The 20,690-nt window shown below is 54.7% G+C and overlaps 1 protein-coding gene across 1 annotated transcript in view; it reads left to right on the plus strand.

Annotated features, from left to right (window-relative positions):
* The window catches only part of DNAH17 (dynein axonemal heavy chain 17), a 38,537-nt gene that overhangs the window by 14,893 nt on the left and 2,954 nt on the right, over positions 1 to 20,690 (plus strand). The window contains 39 exon segments of the mRNA XM_055794097.1: positions 494 to 632; positions 1,123 to 1,350; positions 1,511 to 1,648; positions 2,898 to 3,030; positions 3,276 to 3,403; positions 3,527 to 3,675; positions 3,857 to 4,139; positions 4,296 to 4,469; positions 5,455 to 5,662; positions 5,759 to 5,924; positions 6,472 to 6,574; positions 6,730 to 6,877; positions 7,243 to 7,334; positions 7,515 to 7,676; positions 7,829 to 7,993; positions 8,155 to 8,346; positions 8,808 to 9,074; positions 9,619 to 9,780; positions 10,353 to 10,586; positions 10,770 to 10,934; positions 11,047 to 11,142; positions 11,235 to 11,452; positions 11,672 to 11,879; positions 12,191 to 12,306; positions 12,665 to 12,857; positions 12,974 to 13,209; positions 13,512 to 13,634; positions 14,388 to 14,592; positions 14,959 to 15,123; positions 15,271 to 15,411; positions 15,561 to 15,731; positions 15,922 to 16,044; positions 16,281 to 16,474; positions 16,586 to 16,734; positions 16,891 to 17,018; positions 17,676 to 17,903; positions 18,472 to 18,663; positions 19,379 to 19,558; positions 19,901 to 20,083. Of these exon segments, the coding sequence (XP_055650072.1) occupies positions 494 to 632; positions 1,123 to 1,350; positions 1,511 to 1,648; positions 2,898 to 3,030; positions 3,276 to 3,403; positions 3,527 to 3,675; positions 3,857 to 4,139; positions 4,296 to 4,469; positions 5,455 to 5,662; positions 5,759 to 5,924; positions 6,472 to 6,574; positions 6,730 to 6,877; positions 7,243 to 7,334; positions 7,515 to 7,676; positions 7,829 to 7,993; positions 8,155 to 8,346; positions 8,808 to 9,074; positions 9,619 to 9,780; positions 10,353 to 10,586; positions 10,770 to 10,934; positions 11,047 to 11,142; positions 11,235 to 11,452; positions 11,672 to 11,879; positions 12,191 to 12,306; positions 12,665 to 12,857; positions 12,974 to 13,209; positions 13,512 to 13,634; positions 14,388 to 14,592; positions 14,959 to 15,123; positions 15,271 to 15,411; positions 15,561 to 15,731; positions 15,922 to 16,044; positions 16,281 to 16,474; positions 16,586 to 16,734; positions 16,891 to 17,018; positions 17,676 to 17,903; positions 18,472 to 18,663; positions 19,379 to 19,558; positions 19,901 to 20,083 (6,685 nt within the window).

The raw sequence follows: 20,690 nt of genomic DNA on the forward strand, positions 1-20,690 counted from the left end.
AAGCCTTTGCTAGTGCAAATGAAGATATTTGTGTGTACTGGTGGCCCTTGTGTCAGAGAAAGACCTTGGCACCCTAGGACAGCCTTGCTCAAAGACCCCGAGATGGTCAGGGCTGGGAGAGCTGGGCTGCTTAGGCTGGGGAAGAGGATGCTTGGCATGTCTAATTACCACCTTCAGCTAAAACTCCAGTTGAGAATAAGAAAAAAAGGTGGTCAAGCACTGGAAGGGGTGGCCCAGGGATGCTGTGGGATCTCTGTCCATGGAGGAACTCAAACTGTGCCTGCAGAAGGTGCAGGGTGACCTGATCCAGCTGTGACATGAGCCCTGCTTGGAACAGAGACCCCAGCCAGTGTAAATTACTGCCCAATTCTCTGATGAGCAGGGAACAATTTATATTGGATACCTGGGTGCAAACTCATGCTGGCTGTGGGAGGGTGAGGTGTGTGTGGACATCTGTGCACAGCCCTCCTAACCCACTGCCACTCTTCTCCAGACCCTGTGCCATGGTGGTCCCCGATTTTGAACTGATCTGTGAAATCATGCTTGTTGCAGAAGGTTTTATTGATGCTAAGCTTCTAGCAAGAAAGTTCATTACTCTGTATAAACTCTGCAAGGATCTACTGTCTAAACAGGTAATTTAACAATATTGCATGGTTCATTAAGATGAAAGAGTTTATTTGAATTTGAAACCTGACAGATTATAGTAGGATTCATGGTAGTATCTTGTTGGCTGATGTTCTGCATAGTTCACGTCTAGAGCTGGATAAATTCCACTTCCATGCTGGTGCATCATATGGCATATTTCTGCCTTATGGAAGAAATAAAAAAGTCCAAAAATAGAAGAGAATACAGACAGTTAAGATGAGAGCATCCCTATATTATTCATCTCAGCAGAAGTGATTTACAATAAAAATGTGCTTCCAGGAAGCAAGTCAGACTGCTGTTCTCCTCGTGACTGGCTGGGACATGTATTTTAAATAATCTCACTTTAAGTCCAGTCTGCTGGACACAGCCTGGACAACCTGGGTGTGGGGCGATGGACAGGATGTTCCTTTGTTGAGTTGTTTAAAGCAGTTCTCCCTCTCCAAAATGAAGCTGTAATATTTTGCTGCCTGTTGGCAGGACCACTATGACTGGGGTCTGCGAGCTATCAAGTCTGTGCTGGTGGTAGCGGGCTCCATGAAGAGAGGGGACCCTGGCCTTGCCGAGGACCAAGTTCTGATGAGAGCTTTACGAGACATTAACATCCCCAAGATCGTGACAGATGACTTGCCCATCTTCATGGGGCTGATCAGAGACCTGTTCCCATCCCTGGATGTCCCCAGGAAGAGGGACCTCAACTTTGAGAAGGTGCGAGCCCAGGCACGGCACCAGTGCCAGAGACATCCCAGCCCCAGCAGGGTGCAGAGGCTGAAGGTCCATTCAGCCCTTCTGGGGTGGCCGGCTCATCTCTGAGGCCTTGCCAAGGATGTGACGGCTGCCCGTGGTCAGCGCTCACTCTTCCTCCCAGATCATCAGGCAGTCCGTGCTGGAGCTGAAGCTGCAGGCAGAGGAGAGCTTCGTGCTCAAGGTGGTGCAGCTGGAGGAGCTGCTGCAAGTGAGACACTCTGTCTTCATCGTCGGCAATGCCGGCTGCGGCAAGTCCCAGGTAGTGGCCAAACCATCCCCATGGACACAGGTCCCCCTCCTGCCCCCATCCAAGCACATCGCACAGCCGTCTCTGTCCTCTCGGCAAGGATGTTGTGGTTGGCCTCAGCTGGCCATACAGACAGCAGCAGTGGCTGGGTAGGGGCCAGTGCCCAGCCATGCTGGTCCTCTAGCACCACGCGTGCCAGGCTCAGCCCATGGAGCTGAACAGGTTTGGGATGCACAGTGAAGAGGCTGCCCAGGACACCCATGAGCAGAGCGGGGATGAGGCACAGAGCAGGCAGAGGCACAGTCTCTCAACGCCCTGCATGCTGCAGTGCCGGAGGGCAGGCCAGACGGTGCTTGCTGGGGGGTCTCTGTGCTCCCACAAGACCCTGGCCAGGAGCCAGCTCTGCAGAGGGAAGTCCAGAGCCTCCCAGCAGCTGTCCAGGCATGGGTGCTCTGCAGTGGGTGGGAGCAAGGTTCTGTGCCCCCACTGTGGGCAAAGGCTGCCAAAGGCTGCAAACACCCTTGTAGGAATGTTACCGAAATCTCGGAATGAAGAACTTATCGACACCAATGTGATGTAGATAAGCAGACACTTCTTTATTAACGGCCGGGTGCGTGAGCGAGTCCTCTCACGATCAGCGCACACCATGGTTCAAAATCATACACCTTTTATATAACTCATTCATACATATTCATTAAGTATTCATGCATAATCATAATATTTTCCATAAATCATTAACATGCTCTCCTCCCATATCCAATTCTGCGCAGTAAAGCTTAGAAAGGTCCGGAAATGGGTCTGGGGTACGATTTGGGTAGGTGGTATGTGAGTCGGTGGTCTCAATCTCCCCCTGCCGGAATTACCTTTCACTTAAGGTAACTGTTTCTTGGCCGGCAACTATGGGTTGCTTCACTCGACTCTCCCCAGTTCACATTAATTCTCATTTTGACATTTTAGTGCATTCTCCTAGGTTACACATAAACAATCATCTCAAATCTTAAGTCTGTTATCTAAGTTCTAAACATTCCTACTAGGTGATTCTGACCAATACCTCTGGCCTTAGTACGGGGCTGTACAGAGGATTTTTATAGCAGCTTTTACTATATAAGTTTCATTAAAATATATTTCTTATCCTTCTATATTTCTATTACATAATTGATTTTATACAATCAAATAATCAAATAAAGTCAATCAATCTTAACTTATTAGCAAATCTGTAACAGGAGCCGCTGTGGCAGGTGCGTGGCTCCCCTCTTCACAGGTGCTGAGGTCACTCAACAAGACGTACCAAAACATGAAGCGGAAGCCAGTCACCGTGGACCTTGACCCAAAGGCTGTGACCTGCGATGAGCTGTTTGGGTTTATTCATCCATCCACACGAGACTGGAAGGACGGTGAGACACCAACATGGCCCAAACCACGCTTCAGCAGTGGCTGGTGCATAGGAAAATGCCTTCATAAATTGTGTCTCTGTAAACACTTGTGATGCAGTGATGGAATGGGAAGACCTTTCCCTGGGGCTTTTTACTGGAGTGGGAGGGAGGAGGAACATGTTTCAGGGAAGCACCCAGTCCCACATGTTCCCCCAGCAAACGTGCCATGCATGGAAAGGACAAACCCACATGTCTCTATGGAGCAGGTCTGTTTTCTTCAGCAATGCGTGACCTGGCCAACATCACACATAAGGGGCCCAAGTGGATCATCCTTGATGGAGATGTTGACCCTGTGTGGATCGAGTCCCTGAACACAGTCATGGATGATAATAAGGTCGGTGCCATCACACACCAGGAGCTTTGCTCACTCGTTTATATTTACTCGAGGTGATCAGCTTGTGTTCGTGCCTGGGCCCCAAGATCAGGGCATGCCCCCATGATGGGCCACTTCCCCCAGGTTCTCACCTTGGCCAGCAGCGAGCGCATCCCTCTCAACCCCACCATGCGGCTCCTCTTCGAGATCAGCCACTTGCGGACTGCCACGCCAGCAACTGTGTCCCGGGCAGGAATCCTCTATGTCAACCACACAGACCTGGGCTGGAACCCGTGAGCCCAGGGAGGGAGGTGGAGGGGTGGAACATGATGGGACAGAATGGCATGGGATGAGGTGGGACAAGATGGGACAGGATGGGATGGGACAAAATGGGATGGGATGAGGGTGGAATGGGATGGGACGGGCACTGGCCCCCCATGCACTCTCCTGCAGCCCTACCCATCCCTCCTGCAGCATTGTGACCAGCTGGATTGAGACGAGAACAGTGCAGTCTGAGAAGACCAATTTGATGATCCTCTTTGACAAGTACCTGCCAGTGTGCCTAGAGAAGCTCAAGTCTGGATTCAAGAAGATCACCCCTGTCCCTGAGGTGACGGTGATACAAACGGTGCTGTACCTGCTGGAGTGCTTCCTGACGCCACAGACCACCCCGCCAGACTCGCCCTGGGAGCTATACGAGCTCTACTTCGTCTTCGCCTGTGCCTGGGCCTTTGGTGGGGCCCTGTCCCAGGATCAGGTACGGCTGTGGGACCAACCACTCGGCACCTGCCCACAGCTGCCAGCTTGCCAGAGCCTCCTGGCCAGCCTTGTCCCTCAGCTGCAGCCCTTTGGAAAACACTAAAGCAGCGGCACTGGCCAGTTCCTCAGTTTTTCTCCGTTTGGTTCCTCCCAGCTCGTGGATTACCGCCTGGAGTTCGGCAAGTGGTGGGTGAAAGAATTTAAAACCATCAAGTTTCCTTCACAGGGGACTATATTTGATTATTACATTGATCCAGAAACAAAGAAATTCATGCCCTGGACTGAAAAAGTGCCAAAATTTGAACTCGATCCTGAAGTCCCTTTACAGGTATTTTTTTTTATAGGTATTTACACAAGCTGTCTGTGTTTATGTTTTATTTGTTTATTGCTCCATGATCCTGAGCAATGGGGCAAGACCCTGTGCCTGGAGCAGTGCAGGGATTTGGAGTGGCTCTGACACACCACCGCACAGGCTGGTGGCACCTGGCAAACCCTGTGGATTTCTGTGGTTCTGCTTTACCCTGAAGAAACCTCAGTGAGAGCTGCAGGTGGCAACTCTTCTTTTTTGATTTCTGATTAACCTGGGGTTTTGTAGATTCTCATGAAATAATTGCAACTATGGCCCAAATGCAAAACTGTACTTCAAAACTTTATTTGCATGTCTTTTGAAATGCTGTCCTGAGGAAGGGGAGGGGTGTCAAAGATTTTTAAACTGAAAGAGGGTAGATTTAGATTGGATATAAGGAAGAAATTCTTCACTGTGACGGCAGCGAGGTGCTGGCCCAGGCTGCCCAGAGCAGCTGTGGGTGCCCCATCCCTGGCAGTGTCCAAGGCCAGGCTGGACGGGGCTTGGAGCGACCTGGGCTGGTGGGAAGGGTCCTGGCCCATGGCAGGGGCATGGAACTAGATGGTCTTTAGGGTCCCTTCACACCCAAACCATTCTGTGATTTTACGTAGGGAGAGGGAGAGGTGCCATGGCTGAATTTGGCCCTTGCATTGGCTGAACAAAGACACTGGGGACAGTTTCGGGAGCTGTGCTGTGTTGTTCTGTTTTAATAACTCAGTTTTCTGACAGCTCCTAGTGTTCAGAAAGTCTTTAGAATAACCAAGCATCTGAGACTTTCTGCTTTAGAGAGGGATCAGGTTTGTACAGAGAGAGAGCATCTGCCACTTCACCAGCTGGCACTGCCGGGAAAGCCAGGCAGGCTGCTGGCATGCTGCCTGCTGCCCTAGCAGTAGATCCCACCTCTGGGCAAACGTCAACTCTGGCAGCAGGAAGCAAGCTCTGAGGACTGACAGTGTGATTTCCTCAGGCCTCCATGGTGCACACGACAGAGACCATCCGCATTCGCTACTTCATGGACCTGCTGATGGAGAAGCAGAGGCCGGTGATGCTGGTGGGGAACACGGGGACGGGAAAATCCATCCTGACATGGGACAAGCTTGAAGCGCTCCATGCAGATGAATACCTTGTGCAGTCTGTGCCCTTCAACTTCTACACCACCTCAGCCATGCTGCAGGGTAAGGCTGGCTCAAGCCAGCAGCTGGCCCTGTGCCAAGCTGTGCCACACAGCCCCATGGTGCTGCCCGGTGGCCCACCAGCTCCTCTTGCTTCAGCTGCCTTTGAGAAGTCCCTGGAGAAGAAGTCAGGGAGGAACTACGGCCCACCGGGGACCAGGAGGCTTATCTACTTCATCGATGACATGAACATGCCAGAGGTAGACAAGTACGGCACCGTGGCACCGCACACACTCATACGGCAGCACATGGACCGTGGACACTGGTGAGTGCCTGGCAGGTGGCCCCCACTGTGGGACCTCGGTGACCCTCTGCCTGGCAAACCTGTGCTGCACCGGTACCTCTCCCACCCCGGTGGAGAACTGCAGCCGTGCCCTGCCCATGCTGCCTCCTGCACGTGCTTCTGGCAGAGCTGAGCTGCCTGCTTCCTCCCAGAGCTGTGGGAAGACTTTGGCAGAGGAATGGGGAAACTCTTTGCTGGTGACTCCACACCCCGTCCAAGGGAAACGGCCCCATCACCAGTGCTGGCGGGGCATGCAGCGCAAGCAGCGGGGAGGGCTCACTTGGGAAGGGGGGAAGAGGTGATGAGTGCCGGCTGTCATGAGGGGGTTTGAGGCCAGGTGTGGCCATGGGGCACAAGAAGGGCCACACACAGCATTGCCGAAGGTGGTGCCAGGCTTTGCTGAGCACCACAGAAATGGGGACCCCTGCTCCCACATCCCCCCAACTGAGCTCCATGGGGCTGGTGGGGCACAGCCCAACTGGAGGAACCCGTCCCTGGGGAAAGCGTCATGGTCCCGGTCCCTGCACAGGTACGACAGGAACAAGCTGACCCTGAAGGACATTCACAACTGCCAGTATGTGGCCTGCATGAACCCAACCGCAGGGTCCTTTACCATCGACTCCAGGCTGCAGGTAGGCAGGATCCATGTGGCTGGGGCTGTGCCCCACGTGTTCACTCTCCTGGGACCAGAGCCTGGGTGAGGTGGGATGGGACTTCATGGTCCTGGCTGGCTGCATCAGCCCCTTCGGAGCAAAGCTCGCACCTGAATTTTTGTCCCTTGCCGCAGCGTCACTTCTGTGTCTTCGCCATGAGCTTTCCAGGCCAGGAGGCTCTGCTGACCGTGTATGGCACCATCCTCGCGCAGCACCTGGCCCTGCAGAGGATGCCACCAGCTGTCGAGAAGCTGCAGTCCCAGCTGGTGGCAGCAGCGCTGGGTGAGCCCCTACCACACTGTGGGTGGGAAGGCGGCATACACCAGCATCAGCCCCCTGGGTTATGCACCCATGCCCACCAGCACCAGGAAACCCAACCACCCCACAACCACCCAGTGCTCTGGGAGCCCCGTGCTGCACCTCCACATCACAGCACTGTTCCAACGAAACCTCAGTTCTGCCTTCTCTACTGTTCATGTTTAAAACGCAGCATCATGCCTGTAGAAATCATCAGAGTAAAACCTCAGGCTTGTCCCACCTGCTGAAGGTTATGGAGGGGAGTGCAAGCCGGGCTCAGGGATGCCACCAGCAGCTGCAGCAGTCTCTGTGGACCTGCCCGCCTGCTCACCCCTGGTTTCTGCCAACAGCCCTCCACCAGAAGGTTGCTTCCACCTTCTTGCCAACAGCCTTCAAGTTCCACTACCTCTTCAACCTCCGGGACCTCTCCAACATATTCCAGGTAGTGGGAGGGCTGTTTCCTCTAAAACAACTTTGTTCCTTCCTTTCCTTAATCATGCAACCTTGCAGTGCACTGTGTCCCTGAAAATACCATGACCTCTCCCCAAAACCAACCTCTAAACTCAGCTCTGAGCAGCAGTAAAATAACCCCCGAGGACTGAGGGATTCGTGTGTTTGTCAGGGTCTGTTGTTCTCCACACCTGAATGCCTGAAAAGTCCCGTCGACTTGGTGCATCTCTGGCTCCACGAAGCTGGGAGGGTGTATGGAGACAGGCTTGTAGATGAAACGGATCAAAAAGGCTTCAGGAAGATGCTGGCAGACACCTGCAAAAAGTTCTTTGATGTAAGTTGTGCTGGAAAATGCAGGAGTGCCCCAACCTGGTGGGCCTGCACTGCCAGACTGAGCTCCCTGGCACAGGCTCGGCAGTGGCATGGGCAGCGTTACCTGCTGTGTGCCCCACAGCTGTACCCCACAGCTGGCATTGCCTTTTCCAGGAACTCAGCAAAGACCTGGTGTTTACCAAGCCAAACATCTACTGGCACTTCACCCAGGGCATGGGGGAGCCCAAGTACCTGCCAGTGCCCAGCTGGCTGGCCCTGAACAAGCTGCTGGAGGAAGCCTTGGACAACTACAATGAGGTGAACACAGCAATGAGCCTGGTGAGTGCCCTGCTGTGGGCAGCTCTGTGCCACGGCAGTGCTTGCACCATGAAGATGCAACTGTAGCGTTGCTCTCACTTGGTTTTGTACATTATGGGGTGTTTGCTGCTTTTGCTGTTGTGATTCAAAATATCAAACCTTCCCCTCCTGCTTTTTTTCAGGTGCTCTTTGAAGACGCAGTGTCTCATGTTTGCAGAATCAGTCGGATCTTAGAGTCTCCCCGGGGCAACGCGCTGCTGGTGGGGGTGGGAGGCAGCGGGAAGCAGAGTCTGGCACGGCTGGCAGCTTATATCAGCAATATGAGTGTGTTTCAGATTACGCTGCAGAAAGGCTATGGCATCCCGGACCTGAAGGTGAGAGCAGCTTTCCCCCAGCCCCCTGGGCCAGTGCCGCCTGCTGCGGGAGGGATCCTGCAAACACGGCGCCATGCCAAGCCCTGCAGTGGCTCCAGTGGCTGGGCTGGGCACGCAGGTCTCTGCTCTCCTCTTATCCCTGCATCTGTGCACTGTGTGATCCACTCAGTGCTTTCTGCACAGCCATGAGTCCTGCCCCAAGGGGCCGCAGCGTTTCCCTGGGCAGGGATAGGCAGGAGCCGTTCGTGAGGCAGGTGGCGTGCAGGCAGCCCCGCAGCTGGCCCCGTCTCCAAGCAGAGCAGCTGGCACCGGGCACCTTCCCAAAGGCTCCTTCCCAAAGGCACCCTCCTGATTTCCCAGGGTGGCCCAGGGGCACCGGTCTGCACCACATCTGTCACTTTGGAGAACAGCTCAGGTTGGGGGTTGAACTGGCAGGTGATGGTTTCTCTCCCCTGTCCCAGCTGGATCTTGCCTCCCTGTACATCAAGGCAGCCATGAAGAACATTCCCATCGTGTTTCTGATGACAGACTCCCAGGTTGCTGAAGAATCATTCCTGGTCCTAATTAATGATTTCTTGGCGTCCGGGGAGGTGCTGGGGCTCTTTCAAGATGATGACCTGGAAAACATCATCAGTGCCATGAAGCCCCAAGTGAAGTTCCTTGGATTGCAAGATACAAGGGAAAACTGCTGGAAATTATTTATAGAAAAAGTCAGGCGCCACTTAAAGGTGGGTGTTTACTCAACAGGGTGTTTTGTCAGCACTCCTGACTTGCCTAATCCAAAACCCATTTGCAGACAGGACACAGAAAACTGCGGTTTCATTACATGGTGGTGGCTTTGGGCGGAAGATGTTTTCAAAGGCTCCCCAGCCAACAGTGCAGCCCCAGCCCCGGGGGAACAGCTCTTCGCACCCATGTATTTACTTCCCTTAGGGTAGCGGGGGGTGAGCAGCCTCCACGGCCACGAGCCAGTGCTGGCCTGCACTGGGCGCTTGCAGAGATGCCAGTGTGGGTACCATGCTCAGCAGCTGACTGCAGCCACCAAAGGGGGTCCAGTGCTGACCCAAGCCCCGCTGAGGGGCAGAAGATGCAGAGTCACAGACCATCTCTTGCATACTGGGAAAGGGAATTAATGGGAGAGAGGCAAAGTCCTGATCTCCAGCAGAACATCTGCAGTGATGTGAAACCCACAGTGACGGTCCTGCTGCCCCACGAGTGAGCTCGGCCCCTGGCAGAGGGGACATCCTGCTCAGCAGTGGTGCTCTGCCCCAGGTCATACTCTGCTTCTCCCCTATGGGATCAACCCTGCGGGTGCGGGCGAGGAGGTTCCCTGCTGTGGTCAAGTGCACAGCCATCGACTGGTTCCACGAGTGGCCAGAGGATGCGCTCATGTCTGTCAGCAGAAGGTTCCTGGAGGAAACAGGGGACATTGAGGTGAGCTGGGACCCCTGCTCAGTGCATGTCATGTCACATCATGCCTGTGCACAGCCGTTTGTCCTGGGGGGCTGGGGAAATGACGCTGCTTTAGGGAATGACCTGCACCTCTGCTGCTCTCCTTGTTGCAGCGTGCCAGGGCTGGGCGTCTGGTGTGACTTAGGGGTGCTAGAGGCAGTGAGCCTGGGCTGGGGGCTGGAGTAAGCTCACAGCTGGCTCCAGGCTCAGAGCCTGCAGCCCCACACTGTGCAGGTGGGGACAAACCTTTCCTCATTTTCCTTTTGTCCTTAAAACACCACCAAAAAACCAGCCTGGAAAGAGCAGCTTTTTCCCAGTGCAGCCCCAGTTAATCTGAGGGATCAGCATCAGAGCTGGGCTTAAGAACCAGTGATGTTAGTGCTGTGATCACCTACAATTCTCAGTCACACATTATGCTGTTTAATGAAAAGCACTTTGCTTCCCAGCCTCTGTGGCTGGCTGTGGAACCGACGCTGCGGGAAGGTTTGGTTCCACCTCAGCATTTCACCATGTCCCCACAGTGCAGTGACTCACTGTCTGTGTTCCTGGTGCAGCCCAAGGTCAAGGTCTCCATAAGCCAATTCATGTCCTACGTCCACATGAGCGTTAAGGAGGTGTCCAAGACCTACCTGGCCATGGAGAAACGCTATAATTACACCACTCCAAAGACCTTCCTGGAGCAGATAAAGCTCTACCAAAACCTGCTGTCGAAAAAAAGGAGCGAGATCACCATGAGGCTTGAGAGGCTGGAGAAAGGGCTGATGAAGCTGCAGAGCACAGCATTGCAGGTGCCTGCCCATAGCTTATGCATCACACCTGCTGCCAGTTCAATGCAGCGGGGTGAGGCATGGCCTTGCAGGGCAGTCACGGTGGCTGCAAGCTCCCCGAGCCGTACTGAGCCACCGCTGCAAGGCTGGGCAGAGCTTGGCAGGGTCAACCCTCTGATCTGCTCCATTTCTGCCCCTATCAAGGTGGATGGCCTGAAAGCCAAGCTGGCAGTGCAGGAGGCAGAGCTGAAGCAGAAGAACGAGGATGCAGATAAACTGATCCATGCAGTGGGAACTGAGATGGAGAAGGTCAGCAGAGAGAAAGCCATTGCTGATGAGGAGGAGCTGAAGGTCCAGGCCATCAACATGGTGCGTGGTGCTGAGTTGGTACCCATCACACCAGGGTCCAACACAGGACAGGGCAGCACAAGCTCTTATCAGCTCTGGCTACTCACCCCATCCTATCCCCTCACCTCCCCAGAACGTAGCTGAGAAGCAGCGAGCCTGCGAGCTTGACCTGGCAAAAGCAGAGCCAGCGCTCGTAGCTACCCAGGAGGCCCTCAACACACTTAACAAGGTGGGCAACCCCTCCATGGGAAGCAGTTCCCTGGCTGGTGCTGGTGTCTCCACACTGGGGCAATGCTTAGCAGCCCCGTGGTCCCTCCCCAGAACAACCTGACTGACCTGAAGTCCTTCATGTCCCCGCCTCAACTGGTGGTGAATGTGATGGCAGCTGTGATGGTTCTGATGGCCCCTGAGGGCAAGATACCAAGGGATAAGAGCTGGAAGGCAGCAAAAGTCATGATGGGAAAAGTAGACACTTTCCTGGATGCCTTGAAAAAGTTTGACAAGGAGCACATCCCCAAGGCCTGTCTCAAGGCATTTCAGTGAGTCCATGGCCAGTTCCTGCCCCCTCCCAGCCCCCCACTGCTGGGCTTCCCTGGGCAGGGCATCCAGGAGAGACCACTGAGTGCAGAGGTTCAAGGGGCAGGAGTGGGATCCAGGCGTTAGCTCTGCTCTCCTGCCTAGCCGTCTATTGGCTGGCCCAAGCCCTGGGGGGAGCAGGACGGGGCCACTGGCAGCCGCAGCACGTTGTCCCGTTCCAGGCCCTACCGGTCAGACCCCAGTTTTCATCCAGACATCATAAAGCCAAAGTCAACCGCCGCCGCAAGTCTGTGCTCCTGGTGCCTGAACGTTGTTAACTTCTACGAGATGTTCTGCAAGGCGGAACCCGAGAGACGGGCACTGGAAGAGGCCAACGCCGAACTGGCAGAGGCACAAGAAAAGCTCCGTTGCATTAAGAACAAAATCACAGTAAGTGCGTGCCACCCTCCCTGCATGCCCCCCTCCCCGCAGCTGCCGCAGCTGCTGTTTCACTTGGCTGGCGCCCACCATGACCCCATCAGCCACCAGCAATTCAGCTGTGGGTCACGGCCAGAAGCCAAAAATGAGCGAGGAAGATGCTTATAATTCATATAACCTGGAGGCCAGGTGTGAGAGCTGTGTTGCCAAGACAGGGGCTGCTGCAAAGCTCCTTCAGGGCTGCAGAGCTCTCTGCTGGCCCGGCAGCTTGCTGCAGCTGCGCCGTGTGGAGGAGGTAACCATAGATGTGTTGTCTTTTGAAGGACCTGAACACCAATTTGGCAGCTCTCACTGCAGAATTTGAGAAAGCTACAGCTGAAAAAATCAAATGCCAGCAGGAGGCTGATGCAACCAACAGAGTCATCACATTGTCAAACAGGTACCATGCAAATGCTGGCTCCAGAAGCACTGGCGCCGTCTGCTGCTCCCTGGCATTGCCTGGTGACAATGACAGAGGGGTTGTGGAAGCACCAGAGTCCCCCCATGCCCTCCCCAAATTAAAAAATCCTGAGTATGAATTGAGCCAGAAATTCCGGGGCAGGGCTGGGGGGTTATGTGCAGCTGTGGAGCCGTGCACCCCAGGTGAGGGCAGCCCACCACCCAAGCAGAGGTGGGTTAATCCCAAGGGCATTTGGTCACAGCCATCCTGGGGCACCACAGCCGAACCCCCACTGCACATACACGGCACCGGGAGCGGTGGCACCACAGCAGCCACCATCTCCTCTACTCCCCACCAGGCTTATCAGGGGCCTGGCATCTGAAAACATCCGCTGGGCTGAGTCGGTGAAGACACTCAGAGAGCAGGAGAAGACACTGTGCGGAGATGTGCTGCTGGTCTCCGCCTTTGTTTCTTACGTTGGCTACTTCACCAAGAAGTACAGGGCTGAGCTGCTGGAGAAGTACTGGATCCCCTTCCTCAGCAGGCTGGCGGTGAGTGGCCACAGCTCCTGTCCCAAGGTGCCTGGGGCTCCTTCCCCCCATGCTCACCAGCACGGATGGGCTCCCGCTCCCCTGCGGCCAGGTAACCAACGATCCCTCCCTGGCAGGTGCCCATCCCCATCACCCCAGGGCTGGACCCCCTCAGCCTCCTCACTGACGCTGCTGACGTGTCTGCCTGGAGCAGCCAGGGGCTGCCCAGTGACCGCACGTCCACCGAGAATGCCACCATCCTCTGCAACACCCAGCAGTGCCCCCTGCTTGTGGATGCCCAGCTCCAGGGCATCAAGTGGATCAAGAACAAATATGGGGAGGAGCTGCGGGTCATCCGCCATGGCCAGAGGAGGTGGGTTGGGTGGTGAAGCATGGCTGCAGGCTCAGGCTGGACCAGTCCTGCTTCCCCTGCCATTGGAGCGGCGTGGGGTGCTGCGAGCCAGGGCACCCACGTCCCTCATCAGACATGGGGTACCTGAGGGCAGCAGCACTGATGGGGACACATGCCACCTCCATGGGCTCTGCAGGGACCAGGGCTGGCAGAGAACCGCAGGGGTCCCACCGGGGTGCAGCGGCTGGAGGGCATTTGCCCGAGCTCCCCACAGCGTGCACACGCTTGCCCCGCACTGAGCCTCCCTCCCCTCTTGGCCACAGCTATCTGGACATCATTGAGCAGGCAGTTTCCCAAGGACAGATGCTGCTGATAGAGGATGTTGGTGAGACGGTGGAGCCAGTGCTGGACCACTTGTTGGGGAGGAACACTACCAAGAAGGGCAGGTCAGCACACCCTGTTCTCTGGTGCCGAGGCGTTTCACCTGCTCTGAGCAACTGCTACTGCTCAAAAATACTGATTTATGCCCCTTTGTGTGACAGCAGCTGGGGCCTGATCCTTCCCCTGGCTTCTGGCCACATCTCCCAGTTTTCTCCAGTATCAGTGGGGACACCTGTAGTTGATGTGATGTTTTGGACTGTTCTGGAACAAAACAGAGTACAGTTTGTTTAGTGATTTAAGAACACATTCCCTGGTGCACCTGCAATAAGAAGGGTTTTCTTGGCAGACATGAAAGCGTATGCCATGATGGGATCGTTGCTGAGAATGCCCTGCCCCATCTCCCCACCCCACTCGGTACTGCAAGCCTGGTCACCAGCAGTGCTGCCTTCCCTGGACACCACCAACCCTCCTGGCCACATCCCCACTTTTGGCGAGGGGGGGGTCCCCTGGGGCTGCAGGGATGGGCTCTGGGGCTGCCAGGGGGGACCCACGCTCCCCTCCCCTGGCTTTGAGGCATGGAGCCTGCAAGGAGCATCAGCCCAGGAGCCAGCAGGGAACTGCGGCCAGGGCACCCTCCACTCCTGCTCCTCCAGCTTTTGTCCTGCCAGGGCTGTTTTGGCACTTCTGCCCTTGCTGCACCTTTTCCCGACCAGAGAAATACAATATTAAGCAGCCGGGAATAGCACATGGGTTGAGAGCTGTCTGTGATGAATTACAGCCAGGTGTCCAGAAATTAATTTCTTTAATTAACTACACAGATACATTAGGATAGGAGATAAAGAAGTGGAATATCACCCACGCTTCCGCCTGATTCTGCACACCAAATATTCCAATGCTCACTACAAGCCAGAGGTGCAGGCACAGTGCACCCTGATCAACTTCTTGGTGACCCGAGAGAGACTGGAGGACCAGCTCCTGGCTGCTGTGGTGGCCAAAGAGCGGCCAGACCTGGAGACCCTGAAGGTACAAACCAGGCTGCCGGCAAGGCAGTAGCAGAGGGCCCCAGGGGGGCTGCGGAGGCCTTGCCGGCCGGGAGCAGGGAGGTCTCACCTCAGTGAGCTCACTGCTGTTTATCGAGAGCTGAGTGAGTCCCTATCAGAGCTGCTGTCTGCATGGGCGGGGCTGTGGGACCACCATTGCCTTGTGCACCCTGGCGCTGCCACAGGCACGCTTGCTGCTTAGGGGCCACGGCACATCCCGGGAGAGGCCACATCCACCCTCCTTTTGCATTGCTTCGATGACAGTATGAAAAAGATAGCAATTGATATCAGAGTTTCACCACGGTCTCTGGAATGACACGTGTCTCTCCCTGGGGTGCTGGTGTTGTAGGCAAACCTCACAAAGAGCCAGAACAAGTTCAAGATCAAGCTGAAGGAGCTGGAGGACTCCCTGCTCACCCAGCTGTCTGCTGCCACGGGGGAGTTCCTAGAGGACATGGCACTGCTGGAGAACCTGGAAACAATGAAGTGCACAGCCATGGAAATTGAGGAAAAAGTAAGCAAGCTGCCCCAGCGCTGGTGCTGCCATGCTGCAGGCAGAGGGAGAGCTCTCCCTGACCACACCGGGCACCTGGCGTGCAACAGGAGGTGGGGTGCTGCTTTGGCACGTGCCAGGATAACACCCACTCTCACGTGCATCTAGGTGAAAGAAGCTAAAGTCACCGAAGTGCAAATAAATGTCACTAGAGAAAACTACAGGCCAGTGGCAGAGCGAGCATCCCTGCTGTACTTCATGCTGAGTGACCTCAACAAGATCAACCCCATCTACCAGTTCTCACTCAAGGTAGACGCGGACCAAAGAGGGAATTGGTTTGTACGAGCAGGACAGGCTGCAGGGGGATCTCAGAGATTCAGTGTTTCAACATTTATGCTGCTAACTCACAAGATGCCCAGCAGCCCAGGCACTGAGCTGCTGGCCTGGATCTTCTGCAGGCATTCAACAGGGTCTTCGAGAAAGCCATTCAGCACACGGCCCCCAACAATGACATCAAGCAAAGGGTGATCAGCTTGATGGATGAGATCACCTACTCAGTCTATACGTATACCGCACAGGGACTCTTGGAGAGAGACAAACTCATTTTCCTGGCCCAGGTTGCCTTCCAGGTAATGCACACAAATGTTCAGGGCTGCTGTTATACAATACTGTGTGTGAGTTTACATTGGTTTAGATGGGTTGTTCTCTTGCTTCTGTGCTGCTGCTGCAAGCTCAGTAGCTTCTTGCCTGGAGCACAGACCCTCACACCGAGGCTGTGTGTGCTGGGGCAGCTGTGACGCTGTGCTCTCAATTTGCCAGGTCCTGGCAATCAAGGAAGAAGTGAACCCAGCGGAGCTGGACTTTCTTCTGCGCTTCCCATCCAAGGCTGGCGTCACGTCCCCCGTGGACTTCCTGCAGCCCCAAGGTTGGGGTGGCATAAAGGTTGGTCCGCGCAGCTGCCCGCTGTGTGAGGCGATGGCAGCACAGCCCCCAGCAGAGGGCAAGGCTGACAGCCTGCCTGGCCAGTGCAGCAGGGCTGCAGGACCCCTCAGGGCTTGGCTGTAGCACAGCACCGTCCCTGTGTGCACACAGCTCTGTGGGGACCCCCCGCAACCTGGGGGTCCCTGAGGGCAAGCAGAGCCCAGCAATGATTTAGCCCTTCTCTGCGGGACCTGAAGGTGCTCTCGGAAATGGAAGAGTTCAAGAACCTGGACAGTGACATCAAGGGCTCAGCAAAGAGATGGAGAAATTTTGTGGAGTCCAAGGCACCGGAGAAGGAGGTGTTCCCCATGGAGTGGAAGAACAAGTCGGCCCTGCAGAAGCTGTGCATGCTGCGGTGCATGCGGCCAGACAGGATGACCTATGCCATCAGGTGCACAGTGCCTGCCCGAAGTGTGCAGCACAGCTCCTCCCTAGCAAGAGCCAGCTGTGCCCAGTGACTGTGTTTGCTCCCAACTCACGTTATGGTTTTATTTTTCTGTAGGAACTTTGTGGAAGAGAAAATGGGGAGCAAGTTTGTAGAAGGAAGAAGCATTGAGCTCTCCAAGGTGTACAAGGAGAGCAGTCCTTCCACGCCCCTGTTCTTCATTCTCTCCCCTGGTGTTGACCCCCTGAAAGAAGTGGAGGCCCTGGGTGAGATGCTGCCCTCTCCTCAGCTGGCACCAGCCCATGATGGCTGTGTGCTGCTGCTCATTTGAGCAGCAAATGGCCAGAGCTGCACAGCCCCATCTTTGTACTAATGTAACGAAAAAGGCATCTCAAGCTGTGCCGGTTTCCTCCTTTCCCCAGGCAGAAAGCTTAACTTCACCATCGACAACGGGAAGATCCACAATGTGTTGCTGGGGCAGAGCCAGGAGCCTGTGGCAGAACAGGCACTGGAGGTGGCAGCTGTGCAGGGGCACTGGGTCATCTTGCAGGTGCGTGGGGAACGCTGGGGTGCACTGCGATGTGCACAGCCCTGCTGGCAACTGGGCACACCATGGGGTGCACAACCCTGCCAGCAACCAGGCACACTGGGGTACATGGCCCTGGCGGCAACTGAGCACACCGCATGGCCCTGCCAGCAACCGGGCACACCACGGGGCACACCACCCAGCCAGCAACTGGGCACACTGGGACGCCCCTCGGGGCGCACGGGGCCCTACCAGCAACTGAGTGCACCAGGGCGCATTGCCAGCAGCAAGGGCTGGGCCACAATGGCCCCTTTACCATCACTGCGCTGCCACGGGCAAGGCAGGAGGCGCAGGGGCATGCGGGACAGACAGACCTTCGGTGTGCACCAGACACTGCTGGCCTATGCCAAGGGAACTGGAGATGGGCCCCTGAGTAAGAGGCGGCAACAGCAAATGGAGGGCAAAAGTGTGGGAGGCCGTCCAAAGAGGATGGTGGCCCTGCAATGGGGGCACAGTTTTTCATGGTGTAGCCCATGTGGTGGCAGTGACACTGCCAGGGTTAGCTGGGTGCCTTGTGCTGCATCTGCTCTGTGTGGAGCCACCACAGCAGTTTGAGGGGGAACAAGCAATTCCCAAGGCTGTACTTCAGCCCAAGCAGTACAGGAGGGGTTTCTGTTGCAGAACATCCACCTCGTGGCCCGGTGGCTGGGCACACTGGAGAAGCTGGTGGAGCAGTACAGCCTGGGCAGCCACGCCGACTACCGGCTGTTCATGAGTGCAGAGCCAGCCCTCAGCCCCGAGGAACACATCATCCCGCAGGGACTGCTGGAAAATGCCATCAAAATCACCAACGAGCCGCCAATGGGCATGCATACCAACCTGCACAAAGCTCTCGACCTCTTCACCCAGGTACCCTCAGCCCACCATGCTGCACTCCCCCGCTGCCAGCCACCCTTGGTCCCTTTCAACCGTTTGGGTCAGCCCACTGGGCTCACCCCCCGGGCTGAGCATCTTTGGGGGCGTCACTGCAGCCAGGCACACTGTGCCCCCTCCTAGGCACATCCTCCAGAGGGTGCCCAGAGCCCCCGCTTGTCCAGATGTGCTTTAGGGGTAACCAAGGTGCCCGACCACTCCTGAACCAGGGAGGGTGCTGAATTACGGGCACTTTTCCCCAAAGCTGAAGGTCAAGCTGCAGCAGCTTGGTGCCCAAACAAGCCACCTCGACTGTCAGCGGGCTGTTTGTGTGTGTGTGTGTGTGTGTGTATTCCTAATCTTTTTACAAACAGGTAAGTGCAAAAATTAACCAAGTAGCAAATCTTCAAAAGATAACTTTATGCCTTTATTAAAAAACAAAACAAAACAAAAACCTTCAGTTCTTCTTTGCCATCTTCTGTTAATTTCCTCCAATAGAGGGATGGCTAATAACGATATTCATTCATTCACTGGCAAACCCACTCTCATTTTTATTCCACTGCAGGACACGTTAGAGATGTGCAGCCAAGAAATCGAGTTCAAATGCATCTTGTTTGCACTCTGTTACTTCCACACAGTGGTGGCTGAGCGGCGCAAGTTTGGCACTCAGGGCTGGAACCGATCTTATCCCTTTAATAACGGTGACCTGACCATATCAATTAACATCCTGTACAACTATCTGGAGGTGAACTCCAAGGTAAGAGACTTATAAAGTGACCATACCTCAGTATAATACATGCTGCGACAATCAAACTTTAAAAAAAAAAAAATCATCATCATTTTGCTGCACAAATGCCTTCCCTTGAGGAAACGCAGCTTTGCCGGTAGTTCTTCCCCTCCTCCCCAGGGAGCTGCCTGCACGCTGTGGCAGGTGAAGGCGCAGAGTCCTCAGTATGGCTGAGCTGGGTGGAAAGGCAGCGTTTAGCACCAGGCTGGGACAAGTGCCTGCTCTGGCTCATGCCTCGGTGTTTTGTTGGGTTGTTTTTACATTACTTTCCACCTAAAAGGCAAAGCCTACCCCAAGAATGAAGAGGCAATGAGTAGGATTGAGGTCTCACCCTTAGGAGAGTCCTGCTTCCACCTGGCCTTACAGACATGACCAGCGCTGATCTGAGTAAAGACGGGATGACAGGGGTTCAAAGTATGGATGGCTGTGTCCATACTGGGACAAGGTGAAGTCTGTGGACAAATGCACAACAACCTTGAGACAAGGTCCCCTGTCTTGCACCCCTTCACTCTGTCACCAGGCCTCTGCAGGTCCAGGGTCTGTCATTTCCCTGGACGCTGGGCAGGTCAACCCAGGATCCATTGCCCCATGGCCCTGCAGCTCTACAGGCATGCACAGCTGCCCCAGGCTGCAGGGGACTTCTGGGGAGCCACACAGAAACCCCACAGTGAGCCTCTCCCTGTAGGTACAATGGGATGATCTCCGGTACCTCTTTGGTGAAATCACGTATGGAGGGCACATCACAGATGACTGGGACCACCGGCTGTGTCGGACTTACCTGAGCGAATACATCTGTGCGGAGATGCTGGAAGGGGAAGTGTACTTAGCTCCAGGGTTTTTGATCCCTCCCAGTTTGGATTACAAGGTAAAGAAGATTAACATTGCAATTTGCTATGGAAAACCACCACTCTGAATAAATGCTCACTAGTCAGAGTTCCCTCATGCTAACCAAGGCAAAACATAGGGGAACAAAAAGTTTCAATCCTGTGGAAACATGCAGAATCACTGCAAAAACAGTTCCTGTGGCCAGGGTAGTAAGGGAAAAACTTAGGTAAGACATGAGTAAAATAACATCTTGAATAAGCAATGCCAGCTAGCTGTGAAGCGCCACCATCAAAAAGCAATGACATTTTCAAGGTTGAGAGCAAAACTCTCACTCCTTTGTACATAGTTGCTAAACTAACATCAGCACTTGCCCTGCGCTTAGGGTTACCACGAATACATCAATGACAACCTGCCACCAGAGAGCCCCTGCTTGTACGGCCTTCACCCCAATGCAGAAATCGGCTTCCTGACTGTCACTTCGGACAGGCTTTTTCAGACACTTTTGGAACTGCAACCCAAAGAATTAGATGCTGGAGGAGGCTCAGCTGTCTCCCAAGAGGAAAAGGCAAGTATTGTTTCTGCCTCTTTACAGTAATGAACAATTCAGAGGCCAGATGGGTAGAACAGATATGAGCCCACACACAATGGATAGGAAAATACGACCTGTAGCAAAAACTGACTTCTTAGCAGAATGCACAGAGACGTGGTTCTAGCCCAGTAACTTACCGCTACAAGCTATCAGCCTGGAGAAGGGGGAGCTGCTAACACAGAGCTCACAAGAAACACTGCAGGTTCTGCTCAGATGGACACGCCTGTCAAGTTTTTATTTAAGTGTATTTGTGCTTGGTTTCTCTGTGACCGGGCTCTTTCCAGTCTTTGGCATTGGTAATGTAATTGAACATGAGCAAATGCCTCACCGCTCTCCAGCCGCTGAGAAGGCAGCGCTGCCACTGCAGCCCAGGGCAGGCAGAGCACAGGCCACAGCTGCCTCTGTCCCTATCCCAGCTGCAGTGCTCTCCCCTCTTCCCTGCTCTTGCATCAATCTAGATCCCAGACAAGCAGGCAGCTGGTCATGCAGATCATAAGACCATTCCATTAGCTGCACCCCTCCAGCAGCTCAGAGAAACCCAAAGGGTAGAAGCTGAAATGTTGCCCTGGCCATTTGTGTTTGC

Source organism: Falco peregrinus, chromosome 2, assembly GCF_023634155.1.
Source record: "Falco peregrinus isolate bFalPer1 chromosome 2, bFalPer1.pri, whole genome shotgun sequence".
NCBI lineage: Eukaryota > Metazoa > Chordata > Aves > Falconiformes > Falconidae > Falco > Falco peregrinus.